This window comes from Ranitomeya imitator, chromosome 3 (assembly GCF_032444005.1).
Source record: "Ranitomeya imitator isolate aRanImi1 chromosome 3, aRanImi1.pri, whole genome shotgun sequence".
NCBI classification, from domain to species: Eukaryota; Metazoa; Chordata; class Amphibia; order Anura; family Dendrobatidae; genus Ranitomeya; species Ranitomeya imitator.
The window spans coordinates 659158811-659182706 of record NC_091284.1 but is presented as its reverse complement, the minus strand read 5'-3'; the positions used below and the strand labels follow the sequence as shown (position 1 = coordinate 659182706).

Sequence of the window (23896 nt, the reverse complement as noted above, 5' to 3'; positions counted from 1 at the left end):
CGTGACCGCTGAACAGGGGAAGAGCTGCGGCACCCGGAGACCGTGGGACTGCAGGGACAGCGCCAGGAGCCCCAGAAGCAGGTAAGTATGCCTCAGCGCCCTCTCCCCCTCACCGCCGACCGTGACTCGAGTATAAGCCGAGAGGGGCACTTTCAGCCCAAAAATTTGGGCTGAAAATCTCGGCTTATACTCGAGTATATACGGTATTTGCAATCCACTGGTAGCAAAGAAGAGGAGCTGCAGTGATTTCTCCCATACACAGCGTAGCACAACATAGAGGGGGATGATTACTCTTCATTTATTTTTTAGCTCACTGAGACAAGCTACAGTAACAAGAAGGACATTATACAGCAGAGCTGAGCTGTGCTGGTCTGAGAAACTCTGATATGAGGTAAAACTCTTGTTACAGAGCTCTGCACCATGCTTTTCTGTCTGTGTCTGCTACCTTCCCTCATCAACTCTCTATAGAAAATAATGGGCTGTGTCCTATGACACTTGTAGACCATCTCTTTTACATGAGCCGACTTTTTTCACAGTGGATGGTGAATTCAGGAGATACGGAGGAGGGGAAGAAATGTCTGCTAAAAGGAAGCTGATTTCTGTGATAAGATACATTACAAAGTTCCTTACAATACATAGTAACATAGTAACATAGTTAGTAAGGCCGAAAAAAGACATTTGTCCATCCAGTTCAGCCTATATTCCATCATAATAAATACCCAGATCTACGTCCTTCTACAGAACCTAATAATTGTATGATACAATATTGTTCTGCTCCAGGAAGACATCCAGGCCTCTCTTGAACCCCTCGACTGAGTTCGCCATCACCACCTCCTCAGGCAAGCAATTCCAGATTCTCACTGCCCTAACAGTAAAGAATCCTCTTCTATGTTGGTGGAAAAACCTTCTCTCCTCCAGACGCAAAGAATGCCCCCTTGTGCCCGTCACCTTCCTTGGTATAAACAGATCCTCAGCGAGATATTTGTATTGTCCCCTTATATACTTATACATGGTTATTAGATCGCCCCTCAGTCGTCTTTTTTCTAGACTAAATAATCCTAATTTCGCTAATCTATCTGGGTATTGTAGTTCTCCCATCCCCTTTATTAATTTTGTTGCCCTCCTTTGTACTCTCTCTAGTTCCATTATATCCTTCCTGAGCACCGGTGCCCAAAACTGGACACAGTACTCCATGTGCGGTCTAACTAGGGATTTGTACAGAGGCAGTATAATGCTCTCATCATGTGTATCCAGACCTCTTTTAATGCACCCCATGATCCTGTTTGCCTTGGCAGCTGCTGCCTGGCACTGGCTGCTCCAGGTAAGTTTATCATTAACTAGGATCCCCAAGTCCTTCTCCCTGTCAGATTTACCCAGTGGTTTCCCGTTCAGTGTGTAATGGTGATATTGATTCCCTCTTCCCATGTGTATAACCTTACATTTATCATTGTTAAACCTCATCTGCCACCTTTCAGCCCAAGTTTCCAACTTATCCAGATCCATCTGTAGCAGAATACTATCTTCTCTTGTATTAACTGCTTTACATAGTTTTGTATCATCTGCAAATATCGATATTTTACTGTGTAAACCTTCTACCAGATCATTAATGAATATGTTGAAGAGAACAGGTCCCAATACTGACCCCTGCGGTACCCCACTGGTCACAGCGACCCAGTTAGAGACTATACCATTTATAACCACCCTCTGCTTTCTATCACTAAGCCAGTTACTAACCCATTTACACACATTTTCCCCCAGACCAAGCATTCTCATTTTGTGTACCAACCTCTTGTGCGGCACGGTATCAAACGCTTTGGAAAAATCGAGATATACCACGTCCAATGACTCACCGTGGTCCAGTCTATAGCTTACCTCTTCATAAAAACTGATTAGATTGGTTTGACAGGAGCGATTTCTCATAAACCCATGCTGATATGGAGTTAAACAGTTATTCTCATTGAGATAATCCAGAATAACATCCCTCAGAAACCCTTCAAATATTTTACCAACAATAGAGGTTAGACTTACTGGCCTATAATTTCCAGGTTCACTTTTAGAGCCCTTTTTGAATATTGGCACCACATTTGCTATGCGCCAGTCCTGCGGAACAGACCCTGTCGCTATAGAGTCACTAAAAATAAGAAATAATGGTTTATCTATTACATTACTTAGTTCTCTTAGTACTCGTGGGTGTATGCCATCCGGACCCGGAGATTTATCTATTTTAATCTTATTTAGCCGGTTTCGCACCTCTTCTTGGGTTAGATTGGTGACCCTTAATATAGGGTTTTCATTGTTTCTTGGGATTTCACCTAGCATTTCATTTTCCACCGTGAATACCGTGGAGAAGAAGGTGTTTAATATGTTAGCTTTTTCCTCGTCATCTACAACCATTCTTTCCTCACTATTTTTTAAGGGGCCTACATTTTCAGTTTTTATTCTTTTACTATTGATATAGTTGAAGAACAGTTTGGGATTAGTTTTACTCTCCTTAGCAATGTGCTTCTCTGTTTCCTTTTTGGCAGCTTTAATTAGTTTTTTAGATAAAGTATTTTTCTCCCTATAGTTTTTTAGAGCTTCAATGGTGCCATCCTGCTTTAGTAGTGCAAATGCTTTCTTTTTACTGTTAATTGCCTGTCTTACAATCACCTGTACTATTTAAGATACAGGGGTACAACATATTGAAGCTCATCAAGAGAATGCCAAGAGTGTGCAAAGCAGTCATCAAAGCAAAAGGTGGTTACTTTGAAGAACCTAGAATATAAGACATATTTTCAGTTGTTTCACACTTTTGTTAAGTATATAATTCCACATGTGTTAATTCACAGTTTTGATGCCTTCAGTGTGAATGTACAATTTTCATAGTCATGAAAATACAGAAAAATCTTTAAATGAGAAGGTGTGTCCAAACTTTTGATCTTTACTGTATGTTTTTTTTACTGTTGATGTGAGACTCCTAGAGACAGCGGAGTGCAGTGCTTGGCTTTTTGCAGCATTCCCATAGAGAATGAACAATCTGTTGGTGCAGAAGTCCGACCACTGCTCCTTTCAGATAAAGCTCTGCACAGCCCTCCCTATTCTATAGCTCTCAGGTCTCAGCAGGATGGACCCCTATCAATCCGATATCTTCTAAACATGGAAATAAATAACTGATACTAGCAGACACAATGTCAGATTACTGCTCTGCACAGATCTGTTATGTATTGGGGACAAACCTGGGACAGTTATTAATGGAGGGTAAATTTAGCATAAAGCTGGTACATCAACTGTTAACTGTAAGGCGCGTTTTTTTTTTTTTAAGTCACTTTCCTAATTTGTGAAAGTTGTCCTGATTCATGACTCTGGCGCGAAGAACTGTTGTCTTTCTGTCTTGAACTGTTTTTGTGACTTTTGGCACAAAAAAAAATAGGTTTAAAAAAGGCACAAATAGAATAATGAATTGGGTGCAAACAAAAAAGGGTGCAAAACACAAAAAACTAGACAAAAACCAGTCACAAAGGCAATAAAGAACGGGGGCCTAGGTTTATCACGATAATGCACGCTTTGATAGATTTGATGCATCTTACTGGAAGTTACTCACTTGTCTCGATACCAGGTCAAGGCTGGAATACTATAGACCAGTATTTTGAGCCAAAAACATTTTGCCATGTCACTGGGAAATCGATTGGAGCCGTCAGAAGAATTGAGACCCAATCACTGTGATGCTATCTTCCTTTCAACTTCATCTCTGGGTGGAGGTTGAGCAATGCTTGTTGTTGTAGAGCAGCAAGGACCACATGCCCACATTGAGTGTTTATTGAGTTTTTTACCTCAGGATTTGTAAGCCAAAGCCAGGAACAAATGATAAATACAGAAGTGGTGACGTGTTTCTATTACACTTTTCCGCTTGACTGCGCCACTCCTAGTTTTTCTTACCAATGTGTGCACGTGGCCTAAAAGTCCCTGCTAACCATTGGAATCCACTACTTCAGTGGTAAATCTTACCTTTATTTTTTGTGATGTGAAAAATTGTGAGGTTCATTGCAAGATAACACAGCCAATGTTTCGTAGGCACAAATTTAGTATCTGTTCCAAAACCTTCACGCACAGTAGATAAAGGCGTGCCGACCACTTTTTATGCTTCTAGAGTGTTATTAATGTTATGGACTTTCAGTTAACCATATCTTGGTTTCACTGCAGTAGTTAGGATGCCTCCAGGGAAGTCTCGGATATTCTAAAGGGGCATTCACACAGCAAGATAATCAGGAAAAAGCATTGTTAAAAGCGCTCGATTCACAATTATCTTGCCGTGTGAACAGGCTGCCGACCAAAGAAAGAGCAGAATAGTTGTTCATCAGGAGTAATGATCTTTTGTGTGGCTCAGTGGCCATCATTTGCTTTGGTCTGCATGTGTAAACATGCATTCCAAAAACTGACAATTGATAAAAGTGTACCAGTTGGTAGTCATATCGTGCTGCCGACTGATCTGTATAAATGGACCGTAAGGCCGGGGTCACACGGATGTCGATTCTCTCATGCGTGAGAAATGAGGCTAATTATGCAAATAACACTTGGCTAGAACTGTCAGAGATTGCTCTGTGCTCCGATTCTCTTCCATGGGAATCACAGCAGAGGTGCGGAGGAGACAGAGAAAGTAATTTCTCCAACTCCTCTATTGCCGGCATCCGCGGTAATCGAACTGCACTTGGATGATATCCGAGCGCAGTCCTATGCTTCACACGCAACCATAGACTTGTGTGGGTGAGCATGATCTGATTCTCCGATGTGCCCTCAGAATGCTGTGATTGTTATCTCATGCTGAATCGGCATGAGAAAATAATCGCAGATCTGAACTACCCCATAGTATTGCATTGGGCCGAATGCTGTCCGATACAACTTCAGCACTCAGCCATGTTATGCGCTCATGTAAGCGAGGCCTAACTCAGTCTGAGGACAAATGTAATCTGCAAGAAGAATGGGGGAGGGGAATGTGGCAGAATTTCCTAAGACATAGCAGACTGTCCAACTGGTGACACGAAGGAGGCGACCATGCAGTGATGACATGATCTGTGTCCTTCCAGCAATCCTCTGGGTACAGATTTCTGACAGACATCTTTCTTTTTTTGACTTGAGAAATGATGCACCATATACCAAGACTGGAATTTGTCCAAATCCCCGGGAGATTCCGACACTACTATAATTTTGTTGTAGTACAGGTAACATTTCACTTACAGTAAACTGATCTGTTGATTTTTTTTTAATTTTTAATATGAAGGCATAGAAAATGATTAATTGATAAACTACTAATCGTTCATGGCACATGTTTTATCAAGAAACTCCCTGTAATCTCCTTCACACTTTATGAGTGCAAGGTTTTAATAAGCTTGTCTGGGCTCATTACTAAACTACTTAATATAAATGTAAATGTAGCTCTCAGACATCTGGACAGCAAAAGTGAAATGTAATTAGAATAGAGAAATAAAAGAAGGCAGCAAGAAGGTCCCACACAGCTGGCAATATGGTAAGTGGTAGGAGACTTTGAGGTGCGTAAATGTCTGAATTATTTATCAAGTCATAGACAAACATAGTTAAAAATCGCAAAGACCTTACAAAATTCTACTCGAGAATACAATATATAGTAATTTCACTAAGCAATGAACATCTCCTAGTATAAGCACAGCGACAAGTGAAACACAGGCACAAAGAAAACGTTACAACATGAGCCTACATCAATACCGCTAAACTGGCCAAAAGGAATAAGGGAAGACATTCCCCATAGAAAGCACACACATGTAGCACAGTCACGTGTACGTACAGAAGAAGAAATATGGGTCAGTCGAACAATGCTATCTAAAGTGTAAGGCCACCTTTAAGAGTCATCAGAACAACTTTCAGAGAATATAAAGAACTAGATGGTGGCCTGATTCTAACGCATCGGGTATTCTAGAATATGTATGACAGAACTTGTTCAGTAAACGTAGCATATAACAGCCTAGCATATAGCACAGCCACGTAGCATATAGCACAGCCACATAGCATATTGCACAGCCACGTAGCATATAGCACAGCCACATAGCATATAGCACAGCCACATAGCATATAGCATAGCCCACGTAGCATATCACACAGCCCACGTAGTATATAGCATAGCCCACGTAGTATATAGCACAGCCACGTAGCATATGTCTTCAAACAGCGCCATAGACTGAAAAATGAAAATAAAGACCCCAAAAAAAGGAATGGACACCAGAGCTAACAATTTTATTGAAAGACCATTAAAAAATTACATAAATATTGTAAATAGAAATCAGAATAAAAAAGATGCAATAAAAAAACGGAAAGGCGACACTAGTGCCACACAAGGACGTTATACTAAGCCAAAGAGCAAGAAAGTATCCATAATACTCCTACCACGGGTGTATCTATATATACACAGAAATAACGTTTCAGCAATAATGAAAGTAGTGTAACATGCATATAAACAGTAATAGCACATAGACAACCGGGCAGTATGGAACCAGTAGTAAGAAAACACTTGCTCTCAGATAATAAACGGATGCAGGGAGATGCTAAATATATATAAGAATACAGCTAAAGTGCCTAGTGCAGATACAATATGGCAGGGTACCCCATATAACTATACTAACCTCAGTGCATGGGCACAACTATTAAGAGAAGATCCCATGTACATAGGTGGGTAAGAGCCATGCTAATGCTTTCTAAGTAATAGTAAGAGGCACAAAAAAAGTACCAACCTACGGCCGTGTGTGGAAAGGGAGGCCCCACACACGGGAGGCTTCAGGAAAATGGCCGCGGGATGCCGCGCGTGCGCAGAAGAGATCGCGGCGGCCATCTTCCCAAAGCCGAGTTTGCATCTCGGCTTTGGGAAAATGGCTGCCGCGATCTCTTCTGCGCACGCGCGGCATCCCGCGGCCATTTTCCTGAAGCCCCGTGCAGCAGAGCACTCCATCTGCGCACGCGCGGCCCCAGGAAAATGGCCGCCCCCACCGATGACAGGAGTAATAGCGCAGATCGCGCGCCGTTTCTTCACGTGCGCGCAGTGGATTCGGAACTTGGACATGCGCACACCACTACGCCACCAACGGAAAGCTGGGGAAGAAAAGAGCGATGTCACCACGCCCACCTGACCTGACCAGCCTGATTGACAGGCGAAAACGGCGACTTTGGTAATGTATTTCGCAGCATAGGTGGGGAATCAGGGTACACTACATACACTATTGTAACGCACAGCGCAGGCCCTATTTAACAGTATTTTTATCTCAATCTGAAAAAACGGGGTGACAGGTTCCCTTTAAAAGGCACACAACCTTAACTACCTATGTGCAGGATATCTTCCTATTTGCAACCATTTTGGTCTGATTTCTTTATACTGGTCACACCTTTACGACCGTGAGGGAGATCAATGAGTGGAACAGGCTGCTACAAGAGGTCGCGAGTTCTCCTTCAGTGGAAGTCTTCAGAGACTGGACAGACATTTGTCTGGGATGACTTGGTGAATCCTGCATTGAGCGGGAGATTGGACACTATGACCCTGGGGGTCCCCTCCAACTCTAACATTCTAGAGTTTGAGCTAAGTTTGCAAACTGGGTTAAAATGTATAAATAGGTAAAAAAAAAAAAGTCTGGACCACAGTATTTTACATGCTCCTATGTTTGAATTCCTCCCACTCTCTAAAATAAAAATAAAGCATAAAACACTTTATATTGCCAACTCTGCATATTTAAAATGTGACTCATGTTGTGAAACATATCACCTTTTCAGTGCAGTCCACAGCAATCCGATAAATATCCAGTCAGCAGTAATCCAAACAAGAAATCTCCAATAAATAGATTATTTCTTCATCAGTCAGCAGGTTCTGAAAGACGTCGGCCATAGTAATATACAGTGGGGCAAAAAAGTATTTAGTCAGTCAGCAATAGTGCAAGTTCCACCACTTAAAAAGATGAGAGGCGTCTGTAATTTACATCATAGTTAGACCTCAACTATGGGAGACAAACTGAGAAAAAAAAATCCAGAAAATCACATTGTCTGTTTTTTTAACATTTTATTTGCATATTATGGTGGAAAATAAGTATTTGGTCAGAAACAAAATTTCATCTCAATACTTTGTAATATATCCTTTGTTGGCAATGACAGAGGTCAAACGTTTTCTGTAAGTCTTCACAAGGTTGCCACACACTGTTGTTGGTATGTTGGCCCATTCCTCCATGCAGATCTCCTCTAGAGCAGTGATGTTTTTGGCTTTTCGCTTGGCAACACGGACTTTCAACTAACTCCAAAGGTTTTCTATAGGGTTGAGATCTGGAGACTGGCTAGGCCACTCCAGGACCTCGAAATGCTTCTTACGAAGCCACTCCTTCGTTGCCCTGGCGGTGTGCTTTAGATCATTGTCATGTTGAAAGACCCAGCCACGTTTCATCTTCAATGCCCTTGCTGATGGAAGGAGGTTTGCACTCAAAATCTCACGATACATGGCCCCATTCATTCTTTCATGTACCCGGATCAGTTGTCCTGGCCCCTTTGCAGAGAAACAGCCCCAAAGCATGATGTTTCCACCACCATGCTTTGCAGTAGGTATGGTGTTTGATGGATGCAACTCAGTATTCTTTTTCCTCCAAACACGACAAGTTGTGTTTCTACCAAACAGTTCCAGTTTGGTTTCATCAGACCATAGGACATTCTCCCAAAACTCCTCTGGATCATTCAAATGCTCTCTAGCAAACTTCAGACGGGCCTGGACATGTACTGGCTTAAGCAGTGGGACACGTCTGGCACTGCAGGATCTGAGTCCATGGTGGCGTAGTGTGTTACTTATGGTAGGCCTTGTTACATTGGTCCCAGCTCTCTGCAGTTCATTCACTAGGTCCCCCCGCGTGGTTCTGGGATTTTTGCTCACCGTTCTTGTGATCATTCTGACCCCACGGGGTGGGATTTTGCGTGGAGCCCCAGATCGAGGGAGATTATCAGTGGTCTTGTATGTCTTCCATTTTCTAATTATTGCTCCCACTGTTGATTTCTTCACTCCAAGCTGGTTGGCTATTGCAGATTCAGTCTTCCCAGCCTGGTGCAGGGCTACAATTTTATTTCTGGTGTCCTTTGACAGCTCTTTGGTCTTCACCATAGTGGAGTTTGGAGTCAGACTGTTTGAGGGTGTGCACAGGTGTCTTTTTATACTGATAACAAGTTTAAACAGGTGCCATTACTACAGGTAATGAGTGGAGGAAAGAGGAGACTCTTAAAGAAGAAGTTACAGGTCTGTGAGAGCCAGAAATCTGGATTGTTTGTTTCTGACCAAATACTTATTTTCCACCATAATATGCAAAAAAAATGATAAAAAAACAGACAATGTGATTTTCTGGATTTTTTTTTCTCAGTTTGTCTCCCATAGTTGAGGTCTACCTATGATGTAAATTACAGACGCCTCTCATCTTTTTAAGTGGTGGAACTTGCACTATTGCTGACTGACTAAATACTTTTTTGCCCCACTGTAGGTATTAAGGTTGAAGGAAGACTTAGTCCATCTAGTTCATCTCATAACCTAACCTAACATGCCCTAACATGTTGATCCAGAGGAAGGCAAAAAAAACCCATGTGTCAAAGAGTAAGCTCCACATTGGGGAAAAAAAATTCCTTCCCGACTCCACATACGGCAATCAGACTATTTATGTAAGACTGAATATTTACAGTGTTGTCCTTTATTTTTCAAGACTTCTGCAATCTACCCTGACAGCTGGATATGACCCTCTGGGCCAAAATCCAGAATGATTACCGCCCATTCTTGCTTAATCAGTGATTGAAGTTTAGCACAATTTTTGTATTTTCGATTGTACACCCACTTTTTGAGAATTGACCATAGGTTCTCAATGGGATGAGATCTGGGGAGTTTCCGGATCATAAACCCTAATTTTCATTGTTTTGTTCCACAAGCCACTTCGTTATCACATTTGTCTTGTGACATGGTCTTCATCATGCTGGAGAAAGCATTGTTCATCACCAAACTGCTCCTGGAAAATTGTGAGAAGTTGCTCTTGGACAAAGTTTAGAAACCATTCTTTGTTCATGGCAGTGATCTTGGGCAAAATTGTGAGTGAGCCCACTCCCTTGGGTGAAAAACAACTCCACACATGGACGGTCGCAGGATGCTTTACTGCTTTTATGACAAGAGACTCATAGTACTGTTCACCTTTTCTTCTTCAGACAATTATTCTTCCAGGTGTCCCAAACAGTCGGAAGAGTGCTTTATCAGAAAATATATCTTCACTCCAGTCCTCTGCAGTTCAACAGAATGTTGTACATCCTAAAGAATGTCAGGCTGTCCTTCATGTAGTCTCCAAAAGTCTTCACCCACACTCACTCTGCACTGGTGTTGAACCAATCCCGTACCTGAATCCTCTTTAGCAGGGGTGGGCAATTAATTTTGCCATGGGGCCGCATGAGAAGTTGGGATGGTTTTAGAGGGCCGGACTAATATAATTACCGTATTTTTCGGACTATAAGACGCACTCCAAATTTGGGGTGAAAATTGCAGAAAAAAAGATTTTTTATAAGATGGGGGTCCGTCTTATTGTCCGAATTTACAGTATCTTAACTGAGGGCTGGCGGTGGCAGAGCAGGGTCACAGGAGACATGGTGTCAGCAGAGGTGGGGTGATGCGGTACGGCATGCACCTGAGCAGGGTTCCTTCCTGCTTAGGTGGGCGACGCCACATCCTGGTGTCCATGGGGGGGTTGCAGCAGTGGTGGTGCGGCGGCAAAGGTGCGGTATGGCGTGCGCAGGGTCTCTTCCACCGGTGAGGTGACGCAGCGGCCCGGAATGCAATGTGAGTAGCAGAGCCGGGTTGAATATCGGTGGAGGCGGCCATCTTCCCGAGGCCGCGCGTGCGCAGATGGAGTGCTCTGCTTCACGGGGCTTCAGGAAAATGGCCGTGGGAGGCCGCGCGTGCACAGATGGAGATCGCGGCGGCCATTTTCCTGAAGCCGAGATCTAAATCTGCAAACTCGGCTTCAGGAAAATGGCTGCCGCGATCTCCATCTGCACACGTGCGGCCTCCCGCGGCCATTTTCCTGAAGCTCCGTGAAGCAGAGCACTCCATCTGCGCACGCGCGGCCTCGGGAAGATGGCCACCGCCACCGATAAACAGGTGATCAACCCGGCTCTGCTGCTCACATTGCACGTGACGTACAGGGCCAATGCGTATGAGCTCGGAGCCTTCACTCCAGCCGCCAGCGGTCCTCCTCGGAAGCGTCTGGCCGAGCGGTGCCGGGGGCGGCTGTCAGAAGTGACAGCTAGCTGGTGGGCAGTTTAAAATCATCAGGCGGGCCAGATGCGGCCCGTGGGCCGCATCTTGCCCAAGTCTGCTCTTTAGGGACTGTACTTGCACTTGTTTAATTGAACTTTCTTAGGTGTTCTGAATAGAGATGGGTGGACACCTGGATATTTGGGTCTGGTGGGTTCAGATGAACAGTTACAAAAAGTTCGGGTTCGGCTACAAGAACAGTACCCGGACCCGAACCTCATTCACTGGAATTAAAAAACAGATGGGAATGAGGAATAGTCAAACGCTGATTAGCAGTCTTCGTCTGTAAGGCAGTGTACGGAGCTGTCCCAGTCTCGGTTGTGGAGATAAATGGAGAAGCAGACCAACTAGTTTATGCTAAACGCCTCATACCATGATTAAGGCGTTAAGCTAAAACTAGTTTGTCTGCTTCTCTTATGTCTATGGATCTCCTTTGGTGATTTGCTACTACAGTTTTTAATGTGATCAATAAACCTTACTTTTTATATATTTTTTGGCTACCACTGGAGGATATCATTGTTTGTTTTTTTACCATTCATTCACTTGGATGGTGGGCCTGGACATCCAGCAGTTCTCCTGACTTGAACATAAATATATTGGGAAGTTAGTTCAGGTCAGGAAACCTGCCTATCACAGACATGTGAACTCAGCCTAACAAGTACAGCTTAAAATATTGCGTTATCAGACAGCACCAGTGAGGCTCAGCTTACTAACTCATTAAACATAAAGCCAATATGTACATTAAAGGGTATGATCACTGACCTACAGTATATGGACTGTGGTGCTAAAAGGGCTTTCAGCAGGAGTGTGGCAGTCAAATAGGCCATCCTTAGGGTAACACTGCTGTTCGCTACATGAATGTGGGAAGGGGCTAAAGGAGACAAAGGGCCGACAGTCTTGTCAGCCACAATTGTTTGAAAAATTGATTTAGGAGGACTTTGTGCAGGCATCTAGTTTGCTGTACAATACATGTCATCAACCTGTGGCCATCATTCACCGTCTCATTTGTTCCCACAAACCCATCCATACAAAGGATAATGCACAAAATCCATCTACAGTGATCTTAGAAGACAAAACCTTTATTTAAAAAGTTAATAAAAGTTCTCCAGCCATTTTAAATGTTTTCTTCCATGACTATGTACATTATTTGTACCGGACCCCTAGTAAACTGTACACAGAGGAGTAAGCACTTCCATTTTAATCATATTCTGATTTATTTTTATTTATTGGTTTTTCAGTTTTAGAAATGACAAAACAAAATATTTCCCCCAATTTTAAATACATTCCTTTATAACTACAATCTTCCTGTACATCGGCATTAAAACTTTTTGCATATGTACAGTAATTCGCTTAACACATTAGAAAAGGAGGTAAATATACATATATTACAAGGCACAGGGTAGAAAGTTACAACAGACAGTCTTCAGAAGAAACCGATTTCTCCCACTCAATCTCATCTATTAGTTTCCCTTAACCAGTCACCGCCCATACCGACTGACGTCATTAGACTAGAGCAAATCTTTGTGATCAATGAGGAGAGATCGTCATAATTGGAAAAACAACCTTGTACGGCCATCTCTGGAATATCATATATGGAATCAGTCAGCGTTTCAACATAAGTATACAATGCAGCAAACAGATACACATTCTTAGATGAGCAAGGGTGCAGCAAATTCCAAGTATTCTCAGAAGTCTCCATAAGCAGTGCAGGACATACCCTATAGGTCAGGGGTGTCAAACTGCATTCCTGGAGGGCCTCAAACCATGCGTGTTTTCAAGATTTCCTTAGCATTGTACAAGGTGCTGGAATCATTATGTGTGTAGGTGATTAAATTATCACCTGTGCAGTACAAGGAAATCCTGAAAACATGATTTGTTTGCAGCCCTTGAGGAATGCAGTTTGACACCCCTGCTATAGGTAAGAGTTATCTTGTATCACCTTTATATTCTGTAAATTCTTTGCAACATTTCAGTCCCATATATTAAAGTGGAGCTCTGCTTCTGTATCTACTTTGATCAAGACATCATCAATAGGTATTGTGTGCAGTCCCCTAAAATGTGTAGAAAGACCAAAGTGAAGGTAAATGCTCCATAGGGTTCCTAGTAGTGATGAGCGAACGTGCTTGGATAAGAGGTTATCCGAAGATGCTCGTGCTAACCGAGTGACTTTGGCATGCTCAAAAAATATGTTCGAGTTCCCATGGCTGCATGTCTCGTAGCTGTTAGACAGCTGCAACACATTCAGGGATTGCCTGTTTGTTAGTCTAAGGGTACCGTCACACTATAACATTTCGATCGCTACGACGGTACGATTCGTGACGTTCCAGCGATATCGTTACGATATCGCTGTGTCTGACACGCAGCAGCGATCAGGGATCCTGCTGAGAATCGTACGTCGTAGCAGATCGTTTAGAACTTTATTTCATCGCTGGATCTCCCGCTGTCATCGCTAGATCGGTGTGTGTGACACCGATCTAGCGATCTAGCGATGCGATCCAGCGATGCGTTCGCTTGTAACCAGGGTAAACATCGGGTAACTAAGCGCAGGACCGCGCTTAGTTACCCGATGTTTACCCTGGTTACAAGCGTTAAACTAAAAAAAAAAAAAACAGCACATACTTACATTCTGGTGTCCGTCAGGTCCCTTGCCGTCTGCTTCCCGCACTGTGACTGCCGGCCGCAAAGTGAAAGCAGAGCACAGCGGCTGTGCTTTCACTTTCACTTTACGGCCGGCAGTCACTGAGTGCGGGAAGCAGACGGCAAGGGACCTGACGGACACCAGAATGTAAGTATGTGCTGTTTTTTTTTTTTTAGTTTAATGCTTGTAACCAGGGTAAACATCGGTTAACTAAGCGCGGTCCTGCGCTTAGTTACCCGATGTTTACCCTGGTTACCCAGGGACCTCGGCATCGTTGGTTGCTGGAGAGCTGTCTGTGTGACAGCTCCCCGGCGACCACACTACGATTTACCTACGATCACGGCCAGGTCATATCGCTGGTCGTGATCGTAGGTAAATCGTATAGTGTGACGGTACCCTAATAGCCGCTAGTCATGCAGCCGCAGGGTCTCGAACATATCTTTGGAGCATGTTAAAGACACTCTTAGCACATGAGGATGCTTGGATAACGCATTATCACAGCACATTTGATCATGACTAGGTTCCTAGCATTCCCTTACTAGGCTGCACCATCACAGTATGCAAGCTGGGCTCTATGGCTACACTGGTCTGGATCGGAGATCTTCTCATTTACATCAAGGGCAGTAGATTAGAGAATGTAATTCCACATTCCCCAAATCTGAAGCCAAAAGAGCACAAAAAAAGTGGATGAAATGCAAAGATTACATTGAAAGAAATCCTCAAAATCACAAGAACTTCAGCTAGATACAGCATTGGGACTTAGCGTAGGAAGACTCCATGGAGGTTAAATAGTAGGAAGTAATCTGTAATATTGTGGATGTCAACAATGAGGCTGTTGGGTAACAAAAAAAAAAAATATCTGATAGCGTAAACAACTTTTCACTCTGGAGTATCAGACAGTTAAAAACAAACAAAAAAACACTGTAGTACAGCTATTAGAAATTAGAATAAGGTAACCATCTCCTCTATAGAAATCAGGAAGCGTGTAATCAGAAAGTGACCCATTTTTAAATTTTTTTTTAATCTTGTTGCATTTTAAAGAAAGAAAAAAGCGATCTGAATAAAAAAAAAAAACAATACTTACACATTATTACTTCCACATTTAAATGGGGAAATGGGGATAAAAAAAGACCACCCAGCCTGACTACTATATAAGTATTTTCAAGGCATAGGTGACTGTGAAGGGAGGAATGGGGGGAGCTGTGACATCCCCTGTTGTGATTGGTGGATCCTGTGATATCAGCTGAGTATAGAGGCGTCATTGTAATCCGAACCGTAATGATATGGAGACAGCTGATAAGATTTGACTAAGGAACAGGAAGTGTAAGTCTAGTATTCGTGTTCAGTGTGGAAAGGTTTTTATTTTTATATTGTGATATAAAAAAAAAAATTGGGATTTATTTTCAGAAATACAGTTACCATATTTTCCAGCGTATAAGACGACCCCCAACTTTTCCATTTAAAATATAGAGTTCGGGATATGCCCGCCGTATAAGTCGGGGGTCATCTTATACGTCGGGTGTGCGGAGCACTGAGGTCGCCGCATATGGTGCAGGGAGCGGTCCCGGATGGTTCCCAGGGTCTGGAAGAGAGGAGACTCTCCTTCAGGCCCTGGGATCCATATACATGTAAAAAAAAAAAAAAAAAAATGAATAAAAAATAGGGATTTACTTACTTTCCGACGGCCCCCGGAGTTCTCCCAGCTCCGCACACGCCGCACCTGGCGTATACTGTAAGACAACCACCGACTTTTGAAAAAATTATCAGGGGTTAAAAAGTAGTCTTATACGCCGGAAAATACGGTAACATAAAAACTTGATTAATGCTTTAGGTGATTTTCTGATGGTACATTTCCATTAATTGATTCTTCCTGGCATGCTAAAATACTTTTATATTGAATGCATGGGCAGTAAATTAATGACCGATACCTGGACAGGATTATAAATATCAGCCATGACTGTTGGGTATCACATCGTTATCTTGTTGTGTTTTAGACAATTATGATGCCATGTGATGGGTTAATCCAAGTATACAATAATGAAGAAAATAATTTAACATCCTATATAGTCTCTTCTTATGACACTGAAATTACATTCAGTAATTGTACGGGAAATAAATACAGAAAATTCAATTTTCTAATTATACCATAGCAGCAGCGATATAAAGCATTAAAAAAAAAAGAAACCTGATCTAGTGTTACTGTGCGTAATAAAGCACAATTTCATTTAACAATATTGAATGTGTTCATGTGCCAAGATACTCCTGATTAAAGGTCATTTGCCATATTGCAATTTGTATGGTAATGTTTACTCCCATCTCCTGGTGACATTATTTGTTCTTATGCTGCGAGAGAAAGAAAGCCACACTAATTTTGTAGAGCCTTAATTAACAGATCCTTTAATAATCCTGTAGGAGGGTCCCTGGGGATCTCAGGTGTGAGATATTGGGTCTTGTAACTCTGCTATAAATGTGTCCTTTCAGCTGGCTGTTCACAGATGGATCTGCCTGCCGCCAGCTGGGGGAACCAACCTAAAAAGCACACATTTGTCAGCATATAGCTGGTGGGCCTCTAACCTACACAGCAATGGCAGCTATTTCACACTTGTCTTTCTTAAAGGGGGTTGTCCCACGAACAACGCTACATTTAGTCAACATTTTAATAAATAGATCTGTGAATAATAATAAGCATGTGTTTAAATAAAATGTCTCTGTGCCGTGATAATGTTATAAATGTGCCCCTGCTGTGTACTGTGTAATGGCTGAGTCTGACCGTACAGGAACATGGTCTGATCATACCACAGCTCCTGGGCAGGAGAGGAAGCAAAAGACTATACAGTCATTACAGAATGGGATCGCAAATAACGGAGGTAAAACATTGCTTAAAAATAGGCTGCAAAATGTTTTACCTCTCACACAGAATCCGCTGTGATCCCCTGCTGTCCTGTCTGTATATTATCTTTTGCTTCCTCCCCTGCCCAGGAGCTGTGGTATTATCAGACCTGGATCCTATATGGTCAGACACAGACATTACACAGTACACAGCAGGGACACATTTATAAGATTATCTCAGCACAGGAACATTTTATTTAAACACATCCAATTATAGAACTTATTTTATTACAATATCTATTAATTAAAATGTACTTTGTTGATGGGAAAACCCCTTTAATATAAGGGGTCAGAATGTGTTTAAATGTTAAAAAAGGCTGGACTATAAAAAAGATGGCTGCTTTCTTCTAAGAACAATGCCACACCTGACTGAGTTTTCGCTGATATTGCAGCAAAGCTCCATAGAAGTAAATGGGGCTGAGCTACAAAGCACATACAACCTGCGGGCAGGGGTGGCACTTTTTGCGCAAAGCTTTAAACACATCGGTTTAATGGGAATTAAAAGTGTTACTTGCTATGTCTGCTATAAAGAGACAAGAAGGGCTCACTGCCAGATCCTAAATATCCCTTACTATGCATTCCAACAGAGACGAGCAAAAAGATTTGCACTGCTTCGGTCCGGTGTCCACTGCGGTCCTCCTATATACTTCTTCAGCTGGCACTTGAATGTTGGCATCATGGGTGCCATGACCTTACGAGGCCCTAGAAGCCGCAAGAGGCGCCCAAGATGCTAGCACCCGAGTGCCGACTGAGGAAGTTCACACATTGGCCTGGCTGCCACGGAGCATCGAAGTAGTGGAAATCTTTTTCCATCTTTTATACGTTCACAATCCGGATTTTAGCTGAACCTCCATTATGTGTGGGCAACAAAAGAAAGAAGAAAATGAGTACCTGGGGGAAGGAGAGATGCTGAAAAGAATATTCCTGTGGCTGGGTACACACAAGACAGGGCTTATCTTGTCAGGAGAGTTAAAACATAATTTAAATGAATTCACAGATTTACGTCAGACATTGGTTAAAAGATTGTGACTGCACAGATGATATGAATGTGGCCTGCAGAGTAATGGCGTGGTTTGTGGGGTCTGTGTTACTTCGGACTGACTGGTAGGAGCAGACCCCCGATGTGCACATCTAACAGAGAACACAAGTGCTTTGGTTTGCTGAGGACGCCTCTGCTCGCCTTTCCCATGCAAGCATCTCCGCAATGGCCTGCGGTGTCCTGCAGAACATCACTTCTGCCTTTCTGCTTAATTTCTCCCAGGAACATCCAGACAAATGGGAAAAGTTTAGCAATCTTCAGCTATTTAGACATCGACAGCAATAGATTCACCTAAATGGAGGAGAAGGGAACACACTTGTCAGCACATGACAGATTAGAACAAGAGCTCATTTTATAACGTGCCTGTTCTCTTCCTTTGGTCTTCGCTGAATGATGGGAAAGTTGCATTTTTAGCAAAATCAAATGTATTCATTCCTACAAAATGTGTGTGTGGAGATTTGCTTTGCATGCGTCCTGGCATAATGCACATTTAATATGGGCGGCTGCACTGCATGCATGAGCGCACACATCTCCTCTATACCATCCAGGCGACATTCAGAGGAAAACGCTGCCGTAGTGCTTTTATTTGTATAGATCGTAGCTGCCAGGCTACCATGGAAACAATGGCCCGCTCACCGCTAGACGTGCTACCCGCTCAGAAAGGAAGTAAGGAGATCTACAAAACACGCCGTAAGGGGCAATGAAGAGTTTCCAGATACTGGTGTCTATAGTGGTGTTCGACTACTGGACAACTCCTGAGAATGGCCCGAAGGTGCTGTATAAATAATAATTAACAAAAAAATCTATACTTGCCTCCTGGATTGGCACAGGTGATCCACTCCAAGCCATGTGCTCCTGCCATGATGACACGTGACCACTGCAGCTAATCAACAGTCTCCCATGGGCTGTAGCTTTCACATTTCCATCTGAATGGAAGAATCACTTAAAGGGTACATCCCTTGAACAAAGTTAATTTTAATCAACATTTTAAATCAATAGATTTTGGAACAATAATAACTTCCACAATTGGATGTGTTTAAAAAAATTGTTCCTGTGCTGAGATAATCTTATACATGTGCCACTGCTGTGTACGGTGTAATGGCTGTGTCTGACCGTACAGGACATGGTCTGATCATACCACAGCTCCTGGGCAGGGGAGGGGACTCAGAAGAGTAAAGAGACGTTACAGCACAGGATCACAGCTGATTCTTTCTGCGAGATGAAACACTGCTGAAATTGCAGGCAGGGAAATGTTTTACCTCACAGAAAGAATCATCTGTGATCCCCTGCTGTAATGTCCGACTAGTTTCTTTTGCTTCCCCCACTGCCCAAGGACATGTGGTATGATCAAACCATGTTCCTGCACGGTCAGACACAGCCATTACACAGCAGGGGCACATTTATAAGATTAGCTCAGCACAGGAACTTTTTTTTTTTAAATACATTTAATTGTGGAAGTTATCATCATTCCAAGATCTATTAATTAAAATTTACTTTGCTCATGAGAAAACCTATTTAATGTTTCCCTTGGATACAGACCAGTACTGCTCCTTCGCATTTAACTCCAAGAGGCAAGTATAGATTTTTTTTCCTAATGAATATATAACCCTAGGCCTTTAATATGAGGTTGCCCAATAGCAAGTGTGTCTTTAAAATACACACAGCCTGTGTCATAACGCAAAATGGGTTTGGTCAAAAGATAAAGAAAAAAATAAAGCAATAATATCCCACCACTCCCCTATGGGTGGTATCCAGTATTGCAGCTCAGTCTTACTGGTCCGCTGCATAACACAGGTTGCAATGAATCTCCTAAATGCTATTGTTGCTTTGCCTTAACGTCAGTGTGTCAGGCTAAACTATCGTTATAAGCGGCACACACAGGCCCTATTTAAAAAATAAAACCACACCTTTTAGCCCCAATTCATCATTGCCTTGGTCTCTGTTTTTTGCTTTACGCCTTTTTGTTTACACCCAATTCATTCTATTTGGGCCTATTTTGAAGTCTGTCATATGTATAAGCCGGTGTTAGTTTTCTGCTCTGTGGGGAGAGTCTGGCAAATCCAGATGTTTTCGCCTGAATGATCAACATGCTGTATTCTTGAGTATGACAGTGTCTTGGTGCAACTTGTGCACCAAAAGTAACAGACAGTTCAAGGAAAGAAATAGGTACATTTTTATCTGAGCAAAATTCATGAATCACATGTACCACTTTGATGAATTTGGCAGCTGATACCACAAGACAGAAAAGGAAATGAACTTGGAGCCTTATGTTCTAGTTGCTGCCTTCATTTTACAGAAAATAAAGTTTACCCAAACATGTACAATAGGGCGCTTGGTGCACCCCTGGGGAGGCCAAGAGGCACAGGTGCACTGTTCTGCCCACTAGTTTTGAATGCCACACCTCTGACTCGCCTGTGCTTCCTAAGCAATCATTGCTCCCTCCAGGCAAGTCAGCGCTGTTAATCGCCGGAGGGATGGGGGCATGTAGGAGACTAGTAGGAGGAACAGCGCACCGTGCCTCTTGGCCACACCATGGACGCAACAAGCAGCCTAATTAGCATGTTTGATGAAACTTCAAAACAGATGCAAGCATCAGATCACTTAAGATGGGGCTTTATGGGGGCTACATAAAATTTAGAAAGTACCCCTGTTTTGGTGATAAACAGGCAAAGCAAATTGCTTTGGTAGCCCCGGCCAAGTGATGAGTCCATTTACTGAACATACATTTCAGTAGGCCAACATTTCGGATTTTAAAATAATTTTTTAAGCTGGTGTTATAAAGTATTCTAATTTACTAAGATAATTAGTGGGTTTTCATTGGCTGTAAGCCATAATCATCAACATTAACAGAAATAAACACTTAAAAAAGATCATCACTCTGTTTATAATGACTCTATATAATATGAGCTTCACTTTTTGTATTGAAGAACTGAAATAAATGAACTTTTTGACGATATGCTAATTTTGTGAGAAGCATCGGGATCATGTCTAATTTTTGAGATGTTGCCGATAACATTGGTCTACGCGTGAGGATGCATTCGCACATGCCAGCTTTCTGGCTCTTCTGGGCAGCAAATTTCTCAAAATCATAGCAAAAAATAATAACAGCAGTTTAATAAATCAAAAGTATCTGCAAGGAAAAATTACACCAAACCACCATGTGTGAATACACAACATCAAACAAGGTTTGCAAGGACAGAGCGCTAAGTTACTGAATCTTCTCATTTCTATGAGAAAAATTTTAATTAAAAGCATTAGTCAGCCACTAGTTTGGTTACCCAATTCTGGAAATACCTTCGTGAACCCTTAGTATAGGTCATCAATTTCAGACCGATGGCCGTGCGACCCAAGCACCTCCACCGATCAGCTGTGAGCACTCTATTGTCAGACAGATGTAAACCGTGTATGCAGCGAACAGCACCGTTCACTGTGTAGTGGCCGTTCCAGGGTACTGCAGCTCAGCCTTTATTCACTACAATATTTGTACCTGTTCCATGGAAGGACAAGCAATGATCTGTAAATCTTCACTGCTAAATTCTTCTTTTAACAGCAGATGGATCTTTTGGAAGACTTGCTGAATGTTGCTCTGTACAACAAAGAAGGGAAATACAATTAGCATTCTTGGAGGACACATTCGTTGTGCTTTAAGTGTGGATTTAGTAACCTGAAGCATATTGCATGGTATACATTTCTTTGCAGTTGCACTCTGTATAGGAAAGAACCGTTTGCTGTAATACATAGCTGTCAGCCGGAGACACAAAGAGCTGGGCTCTGATGAATGCGGGGCTTATTGTAATGTTATGGTAGCCGTATATTAAAGGTTAAATGCACAGACACCGTATGCACTTAGCCCAACTACTCCTACTTTGGGTTTTTACCCACTGTATACTTCGAGATAACAATGCCAGTGTATAAACTAGGGAAGACCACGTAGAGAGCGACTTTGTTATAGATGTGACTAGATTTGCCACAAGAAGCAATGTGAATTGATGGAAATTTTTGAAAAGTAAAGGGATATAAATTTGGAATGAGGAGTCTCCTAGAAACGACAGGACCTAATCAGAAAAGAACTTTAGCGTTCATATCAACATACACGTAAGAAATAATAAAACGTTTAACCCCACAATGACAGGTATCAACATTACTAGAACACCTCACAAATCTGGAGCTAGCCTTAAGGTAAAGGCTTATAAAATCAGAGCCCATGGAGTAGTATCTCGTTACCTCCGGAAAGTACTCACCCGAACCGGCTTAAAGAGAATGAATTCCGTGTCTATGTTAGCGAGGTAGAGCGACATGCTCCTCAGCGTCACCGGCAGTTTGGTTTTTATGGTTTTGTAGGTGGAAGACGCCAGGTCATTAATCTTTACTGAAGAACAAAGAAACGTTCGGCAATGATGAATAAAGGAGAAACCTTCTAAGAGACGTCGGTGAGTAATAGAAAGCTGCATGTAATACAGACAAAAGTCACACAAAGGGTCAAAAGACCCAGCGACCAGGTTATTCTGGACAGAGTTAAACACTAGTGACACAAAGTAGCAAAATGTTCATAGAAGGTGTTTCGAACACTATGTGTGTCCTTAGACTTAGGCCGAGTTTTAGTTTCCAGTGCACCTTCCAAACCTCCATCTATGCCTACATGGTATGTCATGACAAGGCCATTATTTTAAATGATCTAATAAAGTCTTGAAATTTTTACCAGAGCTGGATCTTCACTTCGAATTGTGCACCAATATAAAATAGGTCTCACAAGACATGGTATTCCTAGACATTCTTGAACAATGAATAAGTAGAGGTAGGAGCTTTAATTTATATATAAACCATTTCCATTGAGATGGTAAAAAAAACTGAAAATTCACACAACCTGATGCAAAGTGGCAAATGTTGTAAGATAGAGAAGGGAAGAGAGGAGATTACAAAATCTGGTGTTTTGTTTTTTTGTAATAAGTAATACAGGTTCTCCAGGCCATCTGAAGATACACAAGATCATCTACTCAAATCTGAGAAAATAATCCATACATTTCCCAGAAGTTCTGCCCCCCCTCCAGTAAGTTGCATCCCATTACTGAACTGATTAGCTCAATATACAACCCACTTATGCAATGGGATTCGCGTGCTGTTTGCAAGCATATAACCTACACGAAGAGTGGCAATAACCCCTTCATGATATATTTTTTTATCCCCTTAGGAGACTTGAACCTGAATCTGCTTGTTCAATATACGGCAATTCAACAGTATTGCAGTATATAGGTAAAATGATGGTCTATGAAGCCCAGCACCCTCAGGAGTTCTAAGATGGTAGCCATGGGAATCTTACATAGGCCAAGGCTGCCATTACCACCGATTAGTACCTTGAGATTGTGTCACAGCGGTACCCCTTGGGCGCACAAAATGACTCTACATCACGACTGCACACCTTAAGTGCTTTTGTAAGTTTCGTATATCATTTAAGGGGTTTAACAGCAGTCATCAGAGCAAGCTCCGGTTGCTGCTGTTAGTAGCAGATCCTGGCTGTTCAACACGACTGGCATCTATATAGTTACCGGACACACACATTCCAGCAAAATCTAGGAAAAGGATTTGTATTTCTAAATTGCGTTTTGTTGATTGGAAAACACAGTGGAAAAATCACAAAGGTCTGATTAATGTGCCACTTCTAGCTAGGAAGAAACCAGGAGGTAAAAAATCATTTAGAAGGCAAGATGGGAGGATTTTGGCATTTGTCTGAGGTTCTTCAAAATAAATTTTTGGAAAATGTGCAATTCTCAATCAGAAGACATGGTCATCAACAACTGATTTTTTTTTCCTGGAAATAATATATGCTGCTGAAAAATCAGAGAAAATCAATCAGGTACCAAAAAAATGATGAATAAACTCATTTCATGTGAAGGAAATATTAAAACAATTATATCACAAACCTGGCTGTGCCCATGGCTGTTGAGATAGACTGTATTTGGGGCCACCTTGATTAGCCATGGTCTTCAATGCAGTCACCTATGAAAAACACATCAATATAGTGTTATGTCCAATAGTC

At 42.2% G+C, this 23896-nt stretch overlaps 1 protein-coding gene across 1 annotated transcript in view; it reads right to left on the bottom strand.

Annotated features, from left to right (window-relative positions):
• Positions 1–17996: 17996 nt before the first annotated feature.
• Positions 17997–23896, bottom strand: part of COG3 (component of oligomeric golgi complex 3) — a 131447-nt gene continuing 125547 nt past the window's right edge. The window contains exons 20-23 of the mRNA XM_069758266.1: positions 23781–23856; positions 22104–22231; positions 21350–21448; positions 17997–18153 (exon numbers count right to left, since the gene is read on the bottom strand). Of these exons, the coding sequence (XP_069614367.1) occupies positions 18124–18153; positions 21350–21448; positions 22104–22231; positions 23781–23856 (333 nt within the window). The 3' untranslated portion in view covers positions 17997–18123. The remainder of the gene's footprint in view (positions 18154–21349; positions 21449–22103; positions 22232–23780; positions 23857–23896) is intronic.